Source organism: Urocampus carinirostris, chromosome 13 (assembly GCF_059441175.1).
Source record: "Urocampus carinirostris isolate Australia breed hairy pipefish chromosome 13, RoL_Ucar_1.0, whole genome shotgun sequence".
In the NCBI taxonomy this organism is placed as follows: Eukaryota; Metazoa; Chordata; class Actinopteri; order Syngnathiformes; family Syngnathidae; genus Urocampus; species Urocampus carinirostris.
Window position 1 is genome coordinate 35,967,243 of NC_142361.1, and position 23,856 is coordinate 35,991,098.

Genomic DNA, 23,856 nt, shown 5'->3' on the forward strand with positions numbered 1-23,856 from the left:
GGGAGTGTTTATTAGCCACGGACTGCTATGTCAACAAGACCCAGCGGCCTACAAAGCAGCGAAGCAGAGTGGCAAGACAGAGGCGTGACCGCCGGACGAGGAAGCGAGGTTGTCGGGCCGGGCTAACAGCTAGGCTAAAGGCTAAACCCTGCAAAACGCCTCTCCCATCCATTCTCCAACGTTCGCTCTATGGACAATAAACTGGACCATTTAACAACTGGAAGTGGCATCGAACCGCGAGATGACGAACTGCTGCGCTAAAATTCTGACGAAGACATGGTTAATCTTATCTATCCCGGCTGACGTTCAAAGGGTCAGATGTATCGACATTTCGTTCTGTATACACGTGTATACGAATGACAATAAAGTAAATCTGAATCTGAAGATCTTAGCCCTGAGCCCGAAAAAGACCTGTGATTCGGATCGAAATTTCCAAACGAACCGAAATTCCCAAATTCGAAATCGCAATAAACGTTTTATTTTGTAAATAAAACAAAAAAACAAACAAAAAAAAAAACCGAAATATATATTTTTTTTAGAAAAAGTTGTCAGCGACCCAAGCAGAGACGTTTTGTAAGTTGTACGCCCAACGTAAAAGATGCATGCGCCGGGCAGACATTATTCCAGACACTGGGAGTAACTAGTAAGTGAAACTACTTTCTTTTTTTTCAGTAATGCGCCCAACACTGTGAGTGAATGACTTTTTTTTTTAAATGTCACACCATTGTCCAAACCACAGAAAGAAACTCTTTCGGCAAATACCTTCCAACTTACTCAAAGAGTAAAGTCAACAAGTAAAAACAACCAGACACATTTAAGCTAACACAGACTTTACCCTCTAAAAGGTAAACACCTTCTTTGTCTGGTTCTCCTGTTAACATGCTGAAGCACTCAGGGAATTAACTCGATGCGAGTTGGTCTTTGTGTGGAGATGTTTGTAGACCCCCCTGTTTTCGTGCTTGTTGTGGAAGTGATTTAGAAAGAATGCAGTAGAAAGGGAGGAGCATCACAGTTATTAAAGCAGCAGGACCGTGCCATACATGAAAGCCCTATGCTAACAAGAGGAGATGCTAAGCATACCTTCCGTTTCAAGTTTTCTATCTATCTATCTATCTATCTATCTATCTATCCATCTACCCTGGTCATATCCCTTGACCGACACCAAGACAAACACATACAAAAACAAAGAAAATAAAAAAGGGAAAAAGTAGCAAAAAACACACAGACAAAAATGTTTGGACCATGGCCAACCCAAATGCCCGAACAAGTTAAGCATCTCGGCCCCAAGTTGGTCATGCTTTCGTCCCTCCAGATGAAACGGGACACAAGAAAGCGACCATGTTACTCGGGTCAGGGTGACACAAAACACTCTTCTGTTCAGGGCCTGACAGTTTTCACTGGTTTACCCCTGCCGCATCATACGGGTGCCCAGCCCATCCCTTACAACACGTCTAAACATCCCACTATCCTTCACAACACCTTGACACTCATTCCTATCACCAACAAGAGCTCTAGCTTCCACTACATTTAGACCTCTTTCCTGCAGTGCACTCATAACACCATCCATCCACGTCAATGGCGGCCTTCCTCTTGGTCTCCTTCCATTGACTTCTGCTCTGTGTGTTTCATGTGTTTTAGAACATATTAATCAAGCACATTAATTCATTCAAAAAAGTAAACTACATGCAAATGAGATAAGCTTGAGGTCAGAATTTTTGGTGCCGAGGTATTACTCACTACGACACGATGTATGCGGTTGATGTAAAAACTCCAATCCACCAATCACATCCAATGTGGGCCGTCAGTGAAAATGGTTTGAGAGTATTTTAAACTGATAACGCAGTATATCTTCTGTATACAGTCTGTAATCAAGGAAGTAGCAAGAGCATTATTACAGTAGCAAGAGTCAGTTGACCTACTCTTTAACTGCTTCAATGTATTCTTTGAAGTTTTGTGTGGGAGTTCTTGCCTCGCCTAATTGGTTACCAGAAAGATGACACAGCCATTGTCAAAAATAGACAACGTGTATTTAAAACGGAGCAAAGCCGACCTCTCGGAGATACCGCAGTGGCTTTCAGAAAAGCACAATCAAAGTCTAGACACGTCCACAATGTCAGGCAAGGCGAGTCACATATTTTTTTGATCAAGTCACATCATTTTGCCACTTTGATGCTTCGGGTGGTAAGTGAACCTTTTTACTTTGGAGGTACAGTCCAGTATGCTGGTTGGTTGGATCCCTTAAACACTAGGGGTGGTGTGTCTTGGCCAAGTACAGCCTGGTCCAACCATCCCTCGCCAGGCCCCATCCATCACCCGGTCTCGAACTGGGGATCTTTCGTGTGTTAGGCAAACTGCGCACCACTGCACTACAAGTACTTTAATGGCACACCCACACTAGAGCTATTGGTTTTTAGATCTAGTGTAAATGCAATCGATCTGCACATAGCACAGTAGGGTTCCTCAATTGGGCAAATTTGGAGAGGTGGCCCAGAGCACGGAACGATTGCCCATAAATCCACAGCTACGAGATTAGTCGACATGTGAAACCTGACCAGACGTGAATCCATGCGATATAAAACGTTTTTGACACTCTTCGCTTTTCATAACAATAACTGCTTATAATAATGTCTTCATATTCTTGCATTGATCAATGTGATGATGTATCTTTTGGAGTAAAATGGGCCAAGGCACAGTTTGGTAGAATATGAGTGCAGGGTACAGGGGAGCGGGTAAGTACGGAAAATAATGGCTTCGGTGTTGTCCACCCCATGTGTTGCCACAGAAAACTCAAGTTTATGATAATCAATAAGGTTTAATACAGTGTTTTTCAACCAGTGCGCCGGGGCAAACTAGTGTGCCGTGAGACCTTGTCTAGTGTGCCGCTGGAATTTGCCCAATTTTATCTTTCCCAAAAAAATCAGGCCATTTTTCAGTATTTTTGCTATCTTCAGACGAGGAAACGTAACAGTCTTCCATATCAGTAGGTGGCAGTAGATTTGTATATCCTTTTTGTGTACTAATTAACTGCTCTTGAGGTAGCACAGTACATTTCACAACTTAATTTGTTTAACAAAGCGGTTTAAGATTGCACTGTAAAAAAAACAAAGCACATCATTCTTTTTTATTTTAAGTACTTTTTTCTTCTTTTTATATACTAATTATCTGCTTATGAGGTAGTACAGTGAAATATTTGACATAACTTCATTTTCAAACATTTTCGACGGACGGTGTGCCTCGGAACTTTTTTATAAATAAAAGAGTACCTTGGTTCAAAAAGGGTTGAAAAATACTGGTTTAATATATGGCGTCTGAACCCAAAAGGGCAATAATAAAGCCTTGTAAAACTTGGAAATTATGGAACTAGCATACCTTGACATTAGCCAGCCCAAAAGATACCACATTTATATGTTGTTATTTATTTCTTTATACAATTATTATTAAGAAGAAGTAACGCTTGACATCTGTGTGAAGATGAATAGTACAAAAATATAAAGTAATTTACAATTATGTCATGTTTGGGGTTTATTAAAAATATTATTTCTTGACAGTTGAAAACAGCTTATTGCGCAGGGAGAGCTTATTTGCACGCTAAAGTGCATTGAAGTTTATTACACTTCCTACACTATGCAGATAAAAATAGAAACAAGCATTAATATTTATAATTACAAGTATTGCACATACTTTAAAAATATTGTGTGCATCATCTTAGATAGATAGATAGATAGATAGATAGATACTTTATTCATCCCCTAAGGGAAATTCACATTTCCAGCAGCATCCCTGAGCTGAGAACAGTACAATAATAAAGCCAAAAGAATACAATATACAAATACCCAGTGTGACGTGCAAATGCCCACTGTAGCGTGTTATATAGAGTAACTAGTGCTACACAGAATACATATTGCAGTAAGATTCGGTAATATCCAATGTAGGTGGTGTGGTTTAATGTGGGCCTTTACTCTGCCGGGTGGAGTTAAAGAGCCTCATGGCATGAGGAAGAAAAGATCTCTTCAGTCTGTCCGTAGTACAAGACAGTGACAGCAGTCTGTCGCTGAAACTGCTCTTCTGTCTGGAGATAATGCTGTGTAGTGGATGCGATGGATTGTCCATGATTGACCGCAGCTTTTTCAGTGCCCGTCTCTCAGCTACTGTTGTTAGGCTGTCCAGCTCTTTGCCCACAACAGAGCTCGCTTTCCTAGCCAGTTTATTGAGACGAGAGGCATCCTTCTTCTTGACGCTGCCTCCCCAACACGCTGCCGCATAGAAGAGGGCGCTTGCCACTACTGTCTCATAGAATATTTTCAGGAGCTTTTTGCAGATGTTGAAGGAGGCCAGCCTTCTGAGGAAGTAAAGTCGGCTTTGCCCTTTCCTACATAGAGCTTCTGTGTTGGCAGTCCAGTCTTGTTAACCTTAATATTACAGTATAGTTACTGTAAATGAAATCCTCTTCATCATTGAGTTACTGTAAACTGGCCTGAAATTTGAAAGTGTGCTCTATATATCGGAAAATATGGTGGATAAAATTGGAAATACAGGTATAATTAAACAATACTGCATATAGTAATTGTTTTGCCTTTGAAAACCATATTGAGTTTTTATTTATTGCACTCCTGACATATTAATTGATGCTAAAAGTCAATAAAATAGCAAATAAAATGCTCTTTTTACCATTTTTGTGGTGAAACCAGATGTCATCATTTTGATTTATGAAATAAATTACTTGAATTCAATGTATTTATTTTTTATGCATCCCTAGCTCTTTATATGGTGTTACTTCCATTCTCCTTATAACCCAGTGCGCCTTATATGTGAAAACTATATTACAAAAGCTATTTTTGGGGAGTGCGTCTTATAATCTGGTTGGTGTACCTTATAGTGCAGAAAATATAAGAGTTAAAAATCAGTGGAGGAATTATTGTACTTTTAAGTCCTGTACTCAGCTTTGATATAAATAGGTTTAATATCCAAGGCGATTTGACTTTTCTTGAAATTCAAGAATGTATATAATAAAGAGAAACCATACAAATAATAAATCTGATAAAGAAGGGCACTTAATGCTATGGTTTTAAAGTAAAACATATTTATTAGGTAATTTTATATTCAACAAATGTAGCTGTGTGTTATTTTTTGGGGGCGGCAGTAGCTCAGGAGGTAGAGCGATCGTCTTAGGATTAAGGGATCCCAGTTCGAATCCCGGCTTGTCCGTGTTACATGTCGAAGTGTCCTTGGGTAAGACATTGAACCCCCAATTACCCCCAATAAGCAGGTTAGCGCCTTACATGGCTGCACAGATCACGGCCGCTATTGGGAAATGTGAAGCACACTGTAAAGCGCTTTGGGAAGTCATTGACTTGAAAAGCGCTATATAAATGCAGATCATTTCATTTCATTTCATTTCGCTCTTTTTGTGATGTATTTTTTTTATTGCCTGCTTCTATCCTCGGTGTTTTTCATCCCATTTGACAACTACACTTTGGATTACTTTCTATCCTATGGTTATGGGTTTTAACGCACAAAAATGAGTTTATTGGAGGAATCAACTCCTTGCCCTGAAGAATTCTTGTGCCGGCGTGATGAGGGGGGCCCTATCGTGGCTGCAGCGCCGGAGCTAAGGTGAAGGCTAAGCGGCTAGCGGCAATATAAGCCTTTGGTATCGTCCGTAATCATGGGAAATGTGAACTCTCTACCAATAAGACCGACGAACTGGCTGTGCTGGTGAAAAACATCAAGCGTACAGGGAGCGCAGTTTGCTGTGTTTTACGGAAACGTGGCTCACGTCTAGCATTCCGGACGCTAACGTGGAGCTACCCGGCTTCGGCACTGTTAGGGCAGCCAGAGACACAAGAGCCTGTGGGAAGCGTAGAGGAGGTGGACTTGCTATCTACGTGAACACGAGGTGGTGTAACCCTGGGCACAAAGATTGCCATCTGCTGCAGGGACGTCGAACTTTTGGCCTAGCGTGTGACGTCATCCACTACGCTGTAGCTAAACTACAACAAAGCACCCCGAGGGCATCCTGTTAATCTGTTAATAATCAACACAAGGCTACTGCTGGAAGTATGAATTCTCCTACGGGGATGAATAAAGTATCTATCTATCTATCCATCTTTCTATCTGATCACAGTCTGGGTAATTTTAGCAATTTAAAAAAATAAATTTTAAGAATTGATTAATTTTGTTGAAATAACCCTCAATCAGATAATTGTGACACAAAGTTGGTGAGCAACACTTGAAACAACAGTGAGCAACCATAATCCCAAGTGTGGCAAGATCATTATTTATCAAACATGTCCAAAACTTGACATCAAGTTACATTTTGCTGAGTTTCCGGCAATGAAATTTTTTTTTCATTCTTGAATGAATTGACTAATGTACTATTGCAAAGGTTGTACGGCCTACAAACGTCGTTTGTTCTTTCACAAAATATCCATTTCTTTTTATTTCCTGATATATTTTGTCGCATAATATTAACATTTTTGGGGGCTTATTTAGTCGGTTGTACAGAACTGTACTTAATCACATTTTAAGTACAATGTTGGCAACAAGATTCACTTGATATAATTGGAAATTATTTGAATGCAACACAAACTTTTTATTCTTTTTTCCGCGTTTTTTTTCTACTTTTTAAAAAAAAATCTTTAAAAAAATCTCATTGTGTTAATTTTTTCTGAGCTGTTACTTTTTTCTTTTTGTTCTCTATTTACTTTTTTCCTACATTTCTTTCTTTTCTTTTTTTTTTGGCTTTTTTCTACAATTTTCTTTCTTTTTTTCTCTTCCTTTTGTTTCTTTCTTTCTCCCCGTTTTTTACTACTTTTTCATTTTGGTATTTTTTTCTTTTTTGTTCTATTCCCCCCTTCCTTTAAGTCATTTTGTGCAAAATTTTACTTAATATTTGGTCATGTTGGGATTAAAGAAGCAAAAACAACCTGAAGAGCCGTTTGGAACCCGAAAGAGCCGGTTCCTTTTAGTGAGCCGAGCCGAAGAAGCCGGTTCTCGACATACTCTACTAACTTTACTCAACTTCGTTCTGTTTCGACTCGACTTCAAAATACCGCATTTAGGACACAATGTCAGGGTAACCTGTGTATTTTTACCTTCATGCACTGTAACTTTGACTTAGGTCGCTTCTTAATAAGTAATTTTGAGCCCTCATTTTTGTGCGCTGGCTCGATTTTCTTGTGCACCGAGAATGTGCTTAGAGCTTAGAGGGAACACTGATTGTGACCTTTTTTTTCCAACTATCCTCCAGATTAAACTTGGGGGGCTAGCAAATGAAATAATGTAAGAAAATGAAAAACAAATATTTGGGGATCTGTGAGGCTTGGGTCGTACCTGTTCCTCCGTGATCAACCCAGGATGTGGGTGTGCGATGTCATTGGTGTAATGCAGTGGCAAACTCTGACACAGCTGCCCCAGCAGCATGGCCACCTCCTTCATGCTTCGCCAGCAACACACCAGCACCATCTGGGCCGTCACTCTGTAGCCTTCGCCACCTGGAGTGTGCCCACACATGCACAAACACACAAAAAAAGGAGAGGGAGATTTCATCACTTTTCCAAGATGCAGAGAGAAAGCAAAAAGGACAACCACTGCCACCGTCAGGATATACATAACATTGCAGCTTCACTCAACAATAATATCATGAGTCATATGGTACAAAAATATGGAATTATGGTCGTCAGACAAACTTTGCTGGGCATCCTTTTTTAAAAGCCACAGAACAAATGGACGCCTACATAATCCAGCAACAGTAACTTACATAACATATACAAGGTCTTACTAGCTACACTCGCATTTCTCACACTTTGTTTACTTCATCCATTGAAAGTGAAAATCTAAATATTACCAAAGTAATTCAGTGTTATGCAGGGAACGACTACACTTAATGCACTTCAACATTATTGCTAAATATAAAAAAAGGTTTCTTCCCCTGAGGACAAAACGGTCTTCAAGCGCACAAGACAAAAATCTTGCCTATGTATAGAAAAATGGGTACACATATTTTATTTTGGAAACATGTTTTAGATAAAAGTTATTGCACTACTGTTCCGATGCAGCTTGGGCCAGTCTCCAAGAATTCCACCTTGTAAATATTTGTGCCTATTTATCCGAACATTCGTTTTATCTTATTTTTCTCTTTCATTATTTGAGAAATGAAATTGTGAGAGACAGAACTGGAGTAGTAGTGGAACTGAGTAAGCGTGTGGGTAAGAGAGTACTCGGTTGGTTTGGACACATGGAGAGGATGGATGAGAAGCGTATATTGAAGAGGATCTACAGAGCAGAAGTCAATGGAAGGAGACCAAGAGGAGGGTCGCGATTGACGTGGATGCAGGGATCAGAATTTTCCGCGGATCCGCGGATTTCCGCTGTTTTTGAACCCCAAAGGCATTCCGACTTTTTCACTTTTTCTCTTGCATAGCAAACAAATTCAAAATCCGACTGTCTCACTCTTTCCTTTATTGCTCTGGCGCACCCTGGCGGCCGTTAGAAAAATTGGCCGCATTGTTGCTAAGCTGCAGGGACTGAACTGCATTTGAACTTATCTTGCAGTATTTACAAAAAATCAGTTATGTGGGCAAATTATTTTAATCTTCTAAAAATGTTACTTAAATGATAAATATAAGCATGGTTTTGGACAAGTAAATTATTATTATTATTATTATCATTAAAACCCAGGAGGGGAGGGGTGGGGGGGGGCTCCGCCCTGCTTTATTCCTGGACCCTGGCTATTTCAGCTGAAAATGAAAATCTCCATTCTGATCCCTGTGGATGGATGGTGTCATGAATGCACTGGTGGAAAGAGGTCTAACTGTAGTGGAAGCTAAAGCTCTTGTTGGTGATAGGAATGAGTGTCAAGGTGTTGTGAAAGGATAGTGAGATGTTTGGACATGTTCTAAGGGATGGGCAGGGCACCCGTATGATGTGGCAGGGGTAAACCAGTGAAAGCTGTCGGGCCCTGCTGTTGAACAGAAGTGTTGTGTCACCCTCACCCGAGTGACACGGCCGCTTTCTTGTGTCCCGTTTCATCTGGAGGGACGAAAGCATGATCAACTTGGCTGCCGAGGTGCTTAACTTGTTTGGGTGTTTGGACATTTGGGTTGGCCATGGTTCAAAGATTTTTGTGTGTGTTTTTTGCTTCTTTTTCCCTTTGTTTATTTTCTTTATTTTTGTATGTGTTTGTCTTGCTGTCGGCCACCCCTCTCGAGGGATATGACCAGGGTAGATACATAGATGGATAGATATTGGCCATTTATTTTAAATCTCTATGTGCCTGCAGTATGACTGCATATTTGTAAACATCTAAGCAACTGTGGATATCGTCAAAAGCGTCTGCCGGGAGGTACAGCGACTAATGACTAATGTGATGTCATCTTCAGTAGACGAATCCATAAAATGAGATCAACGACTTTGTCCTGTCATTACACTATTCACAGGACCATATGTGTTTCTTTAAAACCTAAGGTGACAGCTGTACATTTTGCATCATCGTGTGTGGAACTCACTGCTGTCTGGTGACACATGTGTGGTCTGATTTTCCACCTGATCGTCTTCCTCTTGTGTATCTAGCGCTCTGGCAGAGTTGAAGAAAAGATTCGTGTCCCTTGGCTGAATTTCATGAAGGATCTTTTGCAGTTCCACTGATGCGTCTGTTACTGTATATACACACGACCCGTAAGTGGAGCAATGCTGCTCAAAATAAACTGTCAGAATTAAAGCTTGATGGTGACACAAATTTTACAGAACTTCTAGTGCACATGTCAAAGTCAAGGCCAGCGGGCCACAGAAAAAGGTTTTCTTTAGCCCCTGAGAAGATCTTGTTTCATTACTGTATCATACGCCAGAAATCATTGTGCATTTTTTTTCACTGTCTGTTACTTTTCCTTTCGTGAACAATAAAAAATTGCAATTTGTTTTTCTTTGACATGATTTAAGCCCACTTTTGCAAATTTATAGGCTATAGATGGTGCCTGAATCAGTCTTTTTCATATTGTGTTTATGTAATGTGGATTATTATATCAAGGAAGGTGTATTTTGTACCTGTTGAAAATTAAAGATTACTGAATGAGCCATAAGAAAATATAGCTGAATTTATCAAATAGTGGTATATATTTGATATATTTTCAAAAGATTCGATGGGATCAGAGTTTTTCAACCTTTTTTTGAGCCAGGACATGTTTTTTACATTGGAAAACCTTTGCGGCACACCACTAACCAAACATGATATAAAATGACACTGAACAGTATGTTTAATTACAATACAATTTATAATACCCCCAGTTTTTACAGCATAGAGAATTTACAATGAAATAATATTTGCAGAAAATGATTTATAAATGTTTTATAACATTTTAAATTTTTAAAAGTGACATAGCTGAGAGACGGGCACTGAAAAAGCTGCGGTCAATCATGGACAATCTATCGCATCCACTACACAGCATTATCTCCAGACAGAAGAGCAGTTTCAGCGACAGACTGCTGTCACTGTCTTGTACTACGGACAGACTGAAGAGATCCTTTCTTCCTCATGCCATGAGGCTCTTTAACTCCACCCGGCAGAGTAAAGGCCCACATTAAACCACACCACCTACATTGGATATTACCGAATCTTACTGCAATATGTATTCTGTGTAGCACTATTTAGTTATTCTATATAACACGCTACAGTGGGCATTTGCACGTCACACTGAGTATTTGTATATTGTATTCTTTTGGCTTTATTATTGTACTGTTCTCAGTGAAGGGATGCTGCTGGAAATGTGAATTTCCCTTTGGGGATGAATAAAGTATCTATCTATCTATCTATCTATCTATCGGATAATTTCTCACGGCACACCGGACGATCTGTCACGGCACACAAGTTAGTGTGGTTGAAAATCACTGCACTAGACTATATGGGCTATTTTTTTTATAATTCAACATTCGATTAGCCTGGCCCTCAGCTTGTAGCTTCATTTTTTGATTTGGCCCTAGTATCCGTTTGACTTTGACTCTTACAGTGAATGAGAGGCAATGATGTGGAAGTGTTGCCATGCAATCATAACTGGAGTCAAAAGTCATATGAAACTACATTAAATCCTTACTAGTTTCAAAATTCAATGTTGTATTGAATGTAAATCTCATGGTTTTAACTTTTACTATTCTCGTTTGTACTTATTAATCGAAAGTTTTTTCCAATTAAAAAACGTAAATGACGATTAATTGTGACTTTCATGAAAATGTGCTTCAGCTATGATGTGATCACTCACAGAGCAATTAGAATATACCTGTGCCAATATCCATTGGAATCAGACCCTCAGGAGAAGAGCTTTGGACAACAGGACACACCACATCCGACAATCTGTAACATGTGGTGATGAGATCAGACACCAGTTTCCTCCACTCTTCAGTGTGGCTCAATGACCTAAACCAAAGCAATTGTGCCCACAATAAATGCAATGTATAAATTGCTTTATTAATACCCAGATTCACCAGCACAAATTTAAGAAATTCTCTTACTCGAGGTCGACATTTCGAAGGACCGCAGTAATGCAATGGGCTCGGCCGTAAAGCGGATAAGAAGCAGCGGCCTGCAAAAGGCAATTCTCTGCTTTGGAGACCTCAGTCTGTAGACAGCACAGCAAGAACTGAATCACTGCAGAAAGACAATGTAATGGATATGATAATGATCATATTTTCTTACATGATCATGTCTATGGACTCAAGCACCAGTTTACCAGATAAAGTATTAAGTTCCTCGACATTTGTTGTCTGCAACAATGAGGGGGAAGGCTGGAAGTTAAGTCCCTGCTCCCGGGAACAGTGTAGTAGTGCCTCTCGCAAACTCGGCAGAGGCATCAGCAGGTTGAGCAGGTGGGCAGCTGTTACACTGTCAAAAGGCTTGGTGCTGGTGCTCAGATCTAGCGCAGCCCGAAGCAGACTTCGGATTTTGTCCCGTTCCTAAAATCAAAGAGATTGACAAAACGGCTTATGCTGTCATTCAATGGCAAAATGGCTTAATTAATGAATAAAAGGTGCGTATTTTGTTTCTATATTTAATCCATATGTTGAGCCCACACAAAATGTTGTTAGGAAATGATTTGGATTGGTTTTTAATATAGTTTAGTCATGTAAAAAAAATATTTTTAGGCAATACATGATAAGTATGCAAGAGCAAGCAAGCATTCAAACCCATACCAACCTCTAGTCCCAGCGCTGACAGTGGAAGTTTCCACAACAATGTTGTAGCTAGCTGTTTAACTTCCATGAAATTGCTTGCTACACAGTAGAGGACATTTTGAGCATATATAGGAGTCACAACATCACCAAGGGCAAATCCATCAGGCTCTAAGAACAGGACAACACACAGAGGATTCAGGGCAATCATGAGGTTTCAATAACAACAATGCTTTTCCAGCCTTTTATTTTTTACTTCCTTTCACAGCTCAATTATAAAAAAAAGGACATTTTGCTGTTAGGAGTGTGCACATACCTGCACTAAAGGTGAAGAGATCGGCCAGCAGACCAAGCAAGTGGAGGGACATAATGCATTTAGAGAATGGAGCTCCAGGAAGCAGAACATCAAACAACTTTGAACACAACTTCTGCAGGAATTTCTACCAAACACACACAAAAGTACATACATGAGTTACTCCGAAGATGTGGATGGAACTATGTATTGCATGTCGTCATATACCCTATAAAGACATATAGTCTGTTGGTCTTTAGCTCTTTGCTCCTGATCTCTGTCTTGGCTCTGCCTCCTTTGCAACAGCTGCATACCATCTTTTACTCTGCAAAGCATCTGTGCAGCAAAGGTAGACCAACTTTATAAAAAGCTAAGCCAACGCTATGATTGAAAATAAGCAATATACTACATATATAATGTTATTTGACGTAATGTGAAAAAAATGCGACAATTATCTGACCTTCTTGAAAAGACTGACGACCTGCTGTCTGACACTAGGTGACTGACTGTTGATGTTGGGTGCTAAAAAATGGTGAATGAGGTCCATTTCCTGAGAGTTTAAAAGCTCAGTACTGCGGTGGCTTTCACACACCAAGCCTAAAGCATCCATCCTCACCTGTAAGATGTTACATACACTCAGTATATAAAGTATGGTAAGGATAGTTGTAAAACACACAACCCTATGTAAATACTCACTTGATCATGCTTGTGTATGAGCGCTTGCTGAACCAGACTGAGGGGCACCGTTTCAGCACATAGACCATCTTTTGGAGACTGCATAACACCTTGAGACCTGGCTGACCGTAAGCATGTCATCAGGGCCCCCAGTGCACCTCGGCTGCCAGTAAAATCTGTTTATATAACAATTTCCAAAATGAACAGGAAGGCTCTTAAAAGAGACTCCGACAACATGAAACACTTTTGGCAGATCAAGCAAAAAAACAGGAACAAGAAACCTACAGCGACAGTGGTACCAGATGAATGGGAGAAATGCAAATTATTCTATGAAATGTTTATGACGGTAATAACTTATTTTCACATCACCACATTTGTTTTGGTTAACTTAAGATTTTATAACATCAATAGCTCTAAAACCCATGGCCCGATTTTATGATTTGTTTTGCAAGGATCAATTGCTAGCCTGCAAATGTAACATTTTGGAAATTATTAACTCTTTAAATGACACTGAGATAAAAATATCCTTGAGATAAGTATATTTATATGTTTTTCTTAAAAACAAGCTTTATAACTAAAACAGACAATTTTAAGAAAGTCTGAACTATTTTTTTTTTTTTAATGGAAAGGTAAACACAAACATTTCTTAAATGCACATTGCTTGTGGTTCCGCAGAATTCCGCTGACTTAACAAAAGATGCTGATCGAAAAGATTGGATTAATTGCAGCTTTTTATAGTAAGCTACTCAAACCCTTTTTGTGGCATGCTTGAATTAGCCCAGACACACGAAGGTGATTATATCCAGCAAACCCTAAAGAGATTAAGATTGAGAGTTCAGAACCGTTGTCTAAATTGTCCATAAATTTGAGTACAGTACTCAACATGTGCCCTGCGATTGACTGGCGATAAGTCGGGAGTGGAGCTTGTCTCGCAACCAAAGTCAACAGCTTATGATAGCACCTCCAAGAGGCAGTGAAGAAAGTTTATGTTTCTTACTTTTCGGTGTTGAAGTTTTTACCTTTGCAGTAGGGAAGTCTGTCTTTCAAAGCCTGCACCATGTGGGTAAGACTAGCTGGACTGCAGCGCAACAATTTGGGCAGGAAATAATCCAAGATGTAAGTAGTTTCATCCACCTTTGCACTACACAGCACCTGCAATAAGGGCGTAACCCACATCTGGTGCCAACACTCCATCCAGTCTTCTCCATCAGTCATTTTTCCTATTGAAGCTTTGGCAGAAAGTTCTTCTTTATGCCTGACAAAAAGCTTCTCGAGAAGGTCGCTGGCATAAGGTGCCAGAGTCTGATCACTCATCAAACCCAGAAGATACATAGGAAGCTGTGGTTGAATCCCAAGCAGGTATTCAGCACCATAAAGATCCGCGAGACATACCAAAGCCCCGTATTTTCCACGCATATGCCAATCAAGTTGGAAGAGTCTTTGTGTGAGCTCTATGACATAGCTGTCTGGATATGCCTCTGACATAGAAGACCTGGTAAATTGATGGAGGAGGAGGAGGTTGCGAAAGAGGGAGCTTGTCTGGTGGCGAACTCCATCTAAGGGATGCTCCCAGTGGGAGTAGATGTGCTCCAGGAGGCGTTGGTGTAAATCAGATCCTCCACTGAATGACTGCTGGCGGCTGAGAGCCCAGACCTGTCTATTTTCTTGTACACAGTCTAGGGCAGCACTGCTCCACAACGCAAGGATCCGAACTACATGCAAAATAGTACTAGACTCTTTTACGCTGCAGAGAGAAGAACAAAAGGGGGTTGAGGCTTTAGCAAACAAAGAAGTTGTGGATGGTTCAAGGACAGGTTGAAATATAAATCAAATTGGCAAAATTGGACGGGTTGAATTTTCTTTTCAGCACTCATTATGTGTATCCAATGTAAAGAAACTTGTTAAAAATGTTTCTTTATTTAGTTGAAAAAACATCTCTTTAAAGTGGGTTGAAACATAGTACAATAGCGAAATAAAACAAGTGATTACTTTGTTTTCACTCCCATGTTTTTCTTTTTTGTAAAATCACTGTCAACGCTGCGAATTGTATGAAGAGAAAAATATTTCAGGTAGAATATTTTTTTCTGAAAAAAAAAATGCTATTAAAGTGTAAACTTGATTTAGTTCAAACCCAGTCTTATCATACTTATTTTTTTGTAAACAACTTACATCTTTTTTCCCATGTATGAGTATTAGGACTTTAATTACAATAAGTACCTGACATCTAGATCCAGAAGTGTGTTTGGGACAAGCAGGAGCAGCTTTTCCCCATGAGGCCCAGCAGGAGAGCCTTTCCAAGTCAGCATGGCCAGCGCACCGTGACAAAGGTACATTGAGACACTAGGTGGGCGAGCGCTTGTGCACAGGCGCTCGCAGCTCTGCTTAATCCACTCGGGCACACCGTCTAAGTCAGCCACAGAGTTTTGTAGCAAACTACAGATCTGAAATATTACAGGGGTGGGAAATTCCATGGTTGAACTGAAAGGCTTGGCATCCTTAAAAACGTAAACATATTTTTTGTGTGTCAAAGTGTAAAATACAAAACATTATTATTTTGTTACTTATTTCAAGGGTTACTTAAGAACTCCGATAATTAGGAGTTTGATGTATTTGAATATCTTCCGATGGAGGAATTTGCCCCACTAAACTGTGGAAATTTGGAGGCCGGCCTCACTGAGATAAAAGAATGGATGTCACTCAACTTCTTGGGCCTTAACTCTGAAAAGATCGAAATGCCAGTTATTGTTTCATCTAAATGCCGTGACTTGTTCTCAAAAACAGGTCTGAACATTGACAAATGTAATATCACCCAGAGTGACTCAGTCAAAAATTTGGGTGTCATATTTGACCCCGATCTGTCCTTTCAAACTCACGTGAAGAATATTACTAGGACAGATTTTTCCATCTTCACAACTTTGCTAAAACTCGCTCTATGCTGTCTCAGTCGGATGCGGGGATTGTAATTCACGCGTTTGTAACCTCCCGTCTCGATGACTGTAATGCATTACTCTCCGGTCTCCCGAAGTCCAAAATCAAGAGCCTTCACCTGGTACAAAATGCTGCAGCGAGGCTTTTAACTAAGACAAGAAAGTTTGACCACATTACCCCGATTTTAGCTAACCTGCATTGGATCCCTGTTAGCTTAAGATGTGATTTTAAGGTTATGTTGGTAATATACAAAATCATGTATGGACTTGCTCCCTCATATCTTTCAGATTTAATTTCCCCCTATGTTCCGGTCCGGAGCCTTCGCTCTGAAAACGCTGGTCAACTAATGATCCCAAGAGCCAAGAAGAGATCCACAGGTTCGAGAGCGTTCTCCATCCGGGCCCCGGTGCTGAGGAATGCTCACCCTCTTGAGATTCGAACTGCAACCTCAGTGGAAATGTTTGAATCTAAGCTTAAATCAAACTTCTATTCTATTGATATGAATAACCTATATTTTATGTGGACAATATTTGTGTGTTATTTGCCCTCATGTAGGTTTTAGATCAGAGGATGGTGTCATAATAGTCTGTGGTTTGCAATAATCTTTGGTCTGTGCAGCCCTTTGAGACTCTTTGTGATTAAGCTATACAAATAAACAAGACTTGACTTGACTTAAATATCTTAAACGTTGTTATTATCAAATCAAACTTACCATGTGTGCAACTTCATCTCCAGAGCCCATCACGGTTCTGATTAATAATACTACGGCCATGCCGGATGTACTCTGAACTGCTTGCACAAACTCTTCTGGGTTTCAGAAAAAAAATTGGAAAAAAAAGTCTTACATCAATAACTTGTGTCAAGTTTTAGCTTTGCGTAGCACCAATTTAAATAGCAGGAGTATAAATGTGAAGATAACAAACATCTGAACATCCCGCAAATTTGAACCATTTGAAGGGTTCATAATTTAGAATTTAGGTGCATGTTAACTTTGTGAACTGAACTACACTGAAATGACCCAACCTTGATCCAGAAAGCTTATGTAACTATGGACCTGTGTCAAACCTACCGTTTCTTTCTAAAGTACTGTACTTGAAAAAGTTTTGGCACAGCAAATCTATTTGAATCATTGCAATGAGGATTCAGGGCTCACCACTCTACTGAGACAGCCCTGATTAAGATAACCAATGAACTTCTACTGGCAATAGACTCGGGCGCTTCATCACTCTTGCTGCTGCTGGACCTTAGTGCTGCCTTTGACACTGTGGACAATAATATCTTACTAGAACGGTTGGAAAAAATTGATTGGTCTCTCAGGAACCGTCCTCTTATGGTTCAGATCCCACCTCTCAGATAGGACGCACTGTGTTAAATATAGTGAATTGACATCTGAGCCCCTTAATGCCACCTGTGGTGTTCTGCAGGGTTCAGTACTTGGCCCCCTTCTTTTCAGCATTTACATGCTTTCATTAGGTGTTATTATTCGCAAGTATAATATCAGTTTCCATTGCTACGCAGATGACACTCAACTATACAAATAAACATAAATCATTTTAAAAGCTAGGAATACCAATTGATCTGATTTCTTCAAGACGTGAATCGGATTTCGAAATATTATGAGCATTACATTTTGATTTTTAAGACGTGTACGAAGAGGTATTTAAGAACTTGAATTGTTGCTGATTAGAGTTAAACGTATTTGCAGAGGTAACAAATTAATGAAAAATCATGGACATGCATTTAAGATTACATATTGTCACTCCTCAAAAATTTCAAATTGGGAAAAGATTGCTCTTTATTTTAGTAGATATTCTTCTTAATTTTCCCCCTTCACAAGAAGAACGTTAAATACAGCAAAGTAATTTAAAAAAATCCTGAGCGTCATTTACAATTCCCAAGCAGACAATATCACAAGAAAATGTCTTACCGTCCATAATAATTCTTATGTAGCAATCTAGCAGGTTACTAAGAGTGTCTTTTACTGTCTGGTTGATCGTCATGATGTATTTTAAAGAATTTCGGCATCTCTGCATGACAGTCATTGATGTTTTCACCGCTCCCAGACAGGAATGCATCAACTGGGCTTGGGCAATGTGACTGCCTGCGACACCACTTCAAAACAGCAGAGGGCGACATTCACAATTACAAGCGGCATTAAAATACACTACTTTATTTTGTATAAGCATACCTGTTTTGAAAATGATATTCCTGTAAAGCCTTGTGAAGAAACTGCAGAACTATATAAATTTCAGTAATTAATAATGGCAGAAATGCAAAATAGATATTCCGACTGAAGAAAACGAACCTTCTGGAAGAAGTTCATTGATACATCTCTCACCTGAAAATAGTGTTATTGCAGAGGATAATTAGTCTGACAAATATTTAAAACTTTGAATGAACATGTAATCCGAGGTTCTGCATACCCAAGGGGAAGCCATCCATGCAGCCGGCAATGGAGTTGACAACAGTTGAGTATTGGTCCGGAGATGGACTTGCCAAACGTTCTGAGAGGCATTCGGATAAGCAAGCTGTGGTTTGATCCTGAAGCCAAACTGGGACTGAGCTTAAGGCACTAAGCAGGTACACACAGATAGAAACTTGAAATCAATATTAAAAAATAATAATACAATCTTCATCCTAATTGAATGTTTTTCAATTTGGAAATTAATCCCTTGCATTAAAAGGTTAAAAACATATCTACTGTAAAATTCGGACTATAAGCCACGATTTACCCCCCTAGAGTTCATTCAGCCCTGTAGTTAATGCAATCCTGCGGCTAATTTGTGCAATTTTTCTAACGGCCGCCAGGGGTAGCTGAACACTAAGGGTAAGAGTGAGACAGGTGGACTGTATGTGTTGAGGAAGACGCACGTTTAGTGTAGCTTTCTGCATTTTTACAAGTTTTACCCTTGAGTGCATACAATGTTTCACTACGTTGATATCAATGACAATAAAGACAATTCCGTGCAGCCCTTTGAGACTTCTTGTGATAAAGGGCTATTCAAATAAAAATGACTCGACTTAATAAAACTAGCAGACCCTCATCATGGAAAAGGTGTCAATCGAGTCGAATTTGTCTGTTTATTCGTAAACGGAAATGTGGCGAAAAAAATGGATTACAAGAAGCAACGTCCAACAAAGCAGAAATGCTTAAGGCAGATTTCTTTTTATCTGACGGCATTATATTATTAGTGTTTTGGAGGAAATGTTTTACAGCAGTGTCTGAAACTCATGACAAAAAGTTAGCGGAGAGCAGGGCAGACCACTCTGAAAAGTTGCCTGCCCAGCCATGAAGTTGCCTGCCCTATTTTTCACAACTTGAAACACAACAACACGACTAATTGAAAAAAAGCCATTATTGAAAAGTATTAAGGTTAGATCATCAGAATGCATAACAGAACAACAGTTTAAAATTAAGTTTATTATAAATCTATTTAAAACATTCATTGCATGTATATGGCATCGCTATTTTCAATCTGCCATCAGTATGTACCTGTATTTACTGTGCGTTTACATTTTGTAGCGTCATCAATTTTGTTAGCTTCTTTTGAATATTTCTTCTGGGGCTGAGGTTTTGGCTTGATTCCTAACAACTTCTCCATTTTTCTTGTGTTCTCTGTGCGTCTACTTTGGAAAATGATATGCAAATGCTCGACCTTAAAACGCCCGGGAAAGACCGGAAGCAGGAAGTTATTCAATGCAGGCTTCTGATTGGCTGCCGAGTATGCAAATTGCCAAACGAACCGAAATTTCCAAACCGAATGAAGATTTCAAAATCGGAATAAAGCAAAGGATTGATTTTTTTTTTTTTTAAAGTTGTTGGCCACCCGGGCGGGGACGTTTTGTAAGTTGTACGCCCCCCGCGTCCGGGCAGACGTTATTTCAGACAGTTTATAGGGTTGAATTGTATGGATTATCTTTGATCTAGGGCAGCACGGCGGCGCAGTGGTTAGCGCTTGTGCGGCACAGTTCAAGTCATGGGAACCTGTCGTGGGTTCAAATCCAGCTCCAGACTTCCTGTGCGGAGTTTGTATGTTCTCCCCGTGCTTGTGTGGGTTTCCTCCGGGCACTCCGGTTTCCTCCCACGTTCCAAAAACATGCATTTCAGGTGAATTGGCCGGTCCAAATTGTCCCTAGGTTTGAATGAGCGAATGAGTTGTCTGTCCCTGTGTGCCCTGCGATTGGCTGGCAACCAGTTCAGGGTGTCCCCTGCCCACTGCCCGGAGATGGCTGGGATGGGCTCCAGCCCCCCCCGCGACCCTAATGAGGATAAGCGGTACGGCTAATGAGATGAGAATGAGATGAGATCTTTGATCTAACAAAGCCAGTTGAAAACGGCCATCGAACGTAATGTTTTGGGGTATGTTCTGTTAGACAGATCGTGACATTTCTGTTATGAGTATATTTTGAAATCTCGAATCCCAAGAGTTTAAACTTTCCAATGATATGTGGCATGACTTATTTCAGAGACTGGCGACATGGTACAGGTATGTACTTGCTTATTAAAATCTCAGCGGTCGGAACTTTAAGGGATTATGGTACTGTCTATTAAAACTCTTTCTGTGTAAATATCTCCTGTTTCAATGTGGGCCCATGTGGCTTATAGTCAGGGGCGGCTTATGTATGTACTAAATACGTTTTGCTATAAAAATGTACTGGGTGCGGCTTATAATCAGGTGCGCTCTATAGTCTGAATTTACGGTAATTAGAGCAGACATCGATGGGATTAAATGTCTTATATATATAAATATTATATATGGTCAACTATTTTAAATGGTGCTTATACAGACTATAAATATCTCTATTAGATTAAACAACGTAGTGTACATTGTTTACAATTAACATTGGACTTAGCACTCAAGAATAAACATATGACAAAGGACTTAAAGATAAAATAAAATGAATGTTATGATACGTAGGCAATATTTACAAGATAGTACTGGCAGACTGCCCTAAATTGTACGTGCATCAGAAAATAGTGCAATCAAAAATAGTGATGACATTTTGCAAAAGTAAACAGAGTTTGAGAGAATTTTGCAGTTAAATATGGCACTCTTTACTAAATAAGAGTCATTTCATTCTGAATCCTAATTCGCACCTGGAAATTGCTCGTCGCAATGGGTTCTTATCCTGCAGGGAGATGTAGCCCAAGGCCAACGTCTGCAGACAAGTTTCTAAAATGTTGCCATCAGTCGGCTCTTCGTCAAGTGCCTCAAGGAGCAAACCAGCCTGGAGCAAAGGAAACACAGATAACATGTCAGTTATTGATTTCCAGTGATGTGGAATCAGGAGAGGCAGGTGAGGCTGTGCCTCCCCTGTCATTCTGGAAATATCAAATTAAAAATATATCAAATGGATATACTGTATTTATTCAGTGTGAAGTGTTCTTTCTAATTTACTTTATTTAAATGGCTGAATTTTTACATTATATTACAAATAGTAATAATAGAAATAGTATGTAACAAATGACTGTGCTGAGCGTCTGAAGATGCAGAGTGAGGCACGCAATTCTTATGCATCATAGCAGAGGGCAAGGGTAAAATAGAGGATTCTGAATTGGAGCACTCATCATTCCTAAACAAAAAATTTAGTGAAAGCATGTTAACAACAAGCCAAGCCATCTAATAATTTATTACCTATCGCTTGGTACTTTCAAATGAAAAGAGCAGGACATAGATTTCATTTATAAGTTAAGGTAAGACAATAAAACGTTTACTCATATCCTACAGTTTAAATACAGGCGCTCCTCTACTTACGACCATTTGACTTACGAAAAATGGTATATCCGAACATTTTTTTCGGGATGTCAAATAATATTTGGACATTGCTGTAAGTTAGATTTTGTATTGTGTGCACTGTATTCCGAATACAGGACATTGTTTAGTGCTTCTTTCTGCCGCTACCGGCGAGTGGCGCTGTGAGTGGTCACCCAGCATCCACCCCAAAGAAGATATCCGGCTTCCTCTTCAAAAAAAAAATTCTATACTGTATCTCCCGCGCACTTTCAAATTCTTATTGTTTAATATTTTGTGCATCCATCCAACATGGTTGGTGTAAAGTGTAAAGAAAAGGCGAAGTGTTTCTTTGGAAAGGAAAGTGGAATACGAAAGTTTGATGCGGTTGGGAAAATGGTTGGAACGCATTTTTTCAGCCACTTTTTACCACGGGCAGGACCTCTAGAAGCGCATCTTCCAAAAAAGTAAGTTAAACTCAACTTTATCTTTATAGAGCCTATTATTTTAGAAAATGTTTATTTTTTAGTCAAAAAAATCCAGGTTATTTATACAAGTTTTAAACGCACTTATATAAACCTTAAACATATATTCCATACAAAATATATCACTGGAGCAACTTACTAACAAATTCAACTTACGAACCATCGTCTGAAACGGACATCTCGTTCGTAAGTAGGGCAGCGTCTGTATTACTTTTTTGATGTGCCAATCAAATGATAAAGATGTAATTTGGTAAATCTGACTGCCTCACCAGACACAAACCTCACCAAATGTCACTGTGTAGTTCAATTCAGCTTTATAAGATTTTAAAGAACACTATAGAGTTTTTATTTCTGCATACTGTAATGCACTACTCTCTGGTCTCCCGAAGTCCAAAATCAAGAGCCTTCGGCTGGTACAAAATGCTGCAGCGAGGCTTTTAACTAAGACAAGAAAGTTTGATGGGCAGCACGGCGGAGCAGTGGTTAGCGCGTGAGCGGCACAGTTCTAAGGTCTTGGGAACCTCCTGTGTGGGTTCAAATCCAGTTACCGGACTTCCTATGCGGAGTTTGTATGTGGGTTTCCTCCGGGCATTCCGGTTTCCTCCCACATTCCAAAGACATGCATTTCAGGTGGATTGGCCGGTCCAAATTGTCCCTGGGTGTGAATGAGCGAGCGAGTTGTCTGTCCCTGAGTGCCCTGCGATTGGCTGGCAACCAGTTCAGGGTGTCCCCTGCCCACTGCCCAATGATTGCTGGGATGAACCCCCCGCGACCCTACTGAGGATAAGCGGTGCAGCTAATGAGATGAGATGAGAAGAAAGTTTGATCACTCCCTGTTAGCTTTAGATGTGATTTTAAGGTTCTGTTGTAAGTATACAAAATCATGCATGGACTCATATCTTTCGGAGAATCTTTATGATTAAGGGCTATACAAATGAACATGACTTGACATGACTGATAGCATTACTTGTAAAGCATTTTGTGTGCACCTTTTTCACCAGCTGGATCTGTTGCACTGGATCCTTCAGCTCTAAGCAGGACTGCAAAGTCTTGGCGACCTGCTTTACTCCACCATTCCCTTCATCTACAGATAGAGATGCTAGAAACAAATGTTTAGCATTAATGTTTATCCTGTCACACAAATAAGTCATGCCATGGGACAATTAGTAGTAGAAAAATATAAAGAGCAAAGAAATGTTTCAAGGTAAAATCATATTACCCATCAAAATTCGCAGCTTTTCTTCATCCAAAACCAAAGCTTCAACTTTAGGGGTCTTCTTTTTAACCACCATGGTGCCAAAATTTTCAACTCCTGTACATTTAAAACAAGTTTTGCTAGTTAAATGGAAGCGGTGTATTAAAACAAGAAGACTGAGATACAAATGAAAACACACAAAGGTAAAAATTTGTGTCGTGATAAAAAATAAAAAATAAAACACTGTTTTTTTTTCAGCATTTGCAGGAGACGACTAGTGTTACATGCGGTACAGGTTTCCGAAAATGCAATGAGCTTCCGCCTGCGTCACTTTCCAAAATAAGGTGACAGCTTCCGGCAGATAGCATTTCAAAACAAAACCAAAATTTCAAC

The 23,856-nt window shown here is 39.7% G+C and overlaps 1 protein-coding gene across 2 annotated transcripts in view; it reads right to left on the reverse strand.

Moving 5' to 3' along the window:
* The window catches only part of thada (THADA armadillo repeat containing), a 120,907-nt gene extending 97,150 nt beyond the window's left edge, over positions 1-23,757 (reverse strand). For both annotated transcript variants that reach the window (XR_015852419.1, XM_088351090.1), the window contains exons 1-20: positions 23,488-23,757; positions 23,258-23,367; positions 21,150-21,280; positions 18,475-18,623; positions 18,357-18,389; positions 18,240-18,288; positions 17,979-18,163; positions 16,764-16,858; positions 15,341-15,564; positions 14,143-14,867; positions 13,145-13,299; positions 12,909-13,064; positions 12,677-12,784; positions 12,473-12,596; positions 12,182-12,327; positions 11,718-11,940; positions 11,500-11,635; positions 11,268-11,404; positions 9,507-9,656; positions 7,333-7,493 (exon numbers count right to left, since the gene is read on the reverse strand). Coding sequence is in view for 1 of the 2 variants with exons in the window: in XM_088351090.1 (XP_088207216.1) it covers positions 7,333-7,493; positions 9,507-9,656; positions 11,268-11,404; positions 11,500-11,635; positions 11,718-11,940; positions 12,182-12,327; positions 12,473-12,596; positions 12,677-12,784; positions 12,909-13,064; positions 13,145-13,299; positions 14,143-14,867; positions 15,341-15,564; positions 16,764-16,858; positions 17,979-18,163; positions 18,240-18,288; positions 18,357-18,389; positions 18,475-18,623; positions 21,150-21,280; positions 23,258-23,367; positions 23,488-23,560 (3,270 nt within the window). In the remaining variant the exon portion in view is untranslated. The remainder of the gene's footprint in view (positions 1-7,332; positions 7,494-9,506; positions 9,657-11,267; positions 11,405-11,499; positions 11,636-11,717; positions 11,941-12,181; positions 12,328-12,472; positions 12,597-12,676; positions 12,785-12,908; positions 13,065-13,144; positions 13,300-14,142; positions 14,868-15,340; positions 15,565-16,763; positions 16,859-17,978; positions 18,164-18,239; positions 18,289-18,356; positions 18,390-18,474; positions 18,624-21,149; positions 21,281-23,257; positions 23,368-23,487) is intronic.
* Positions 23,758-23,856: the final 99 nt, after the last annotated feature.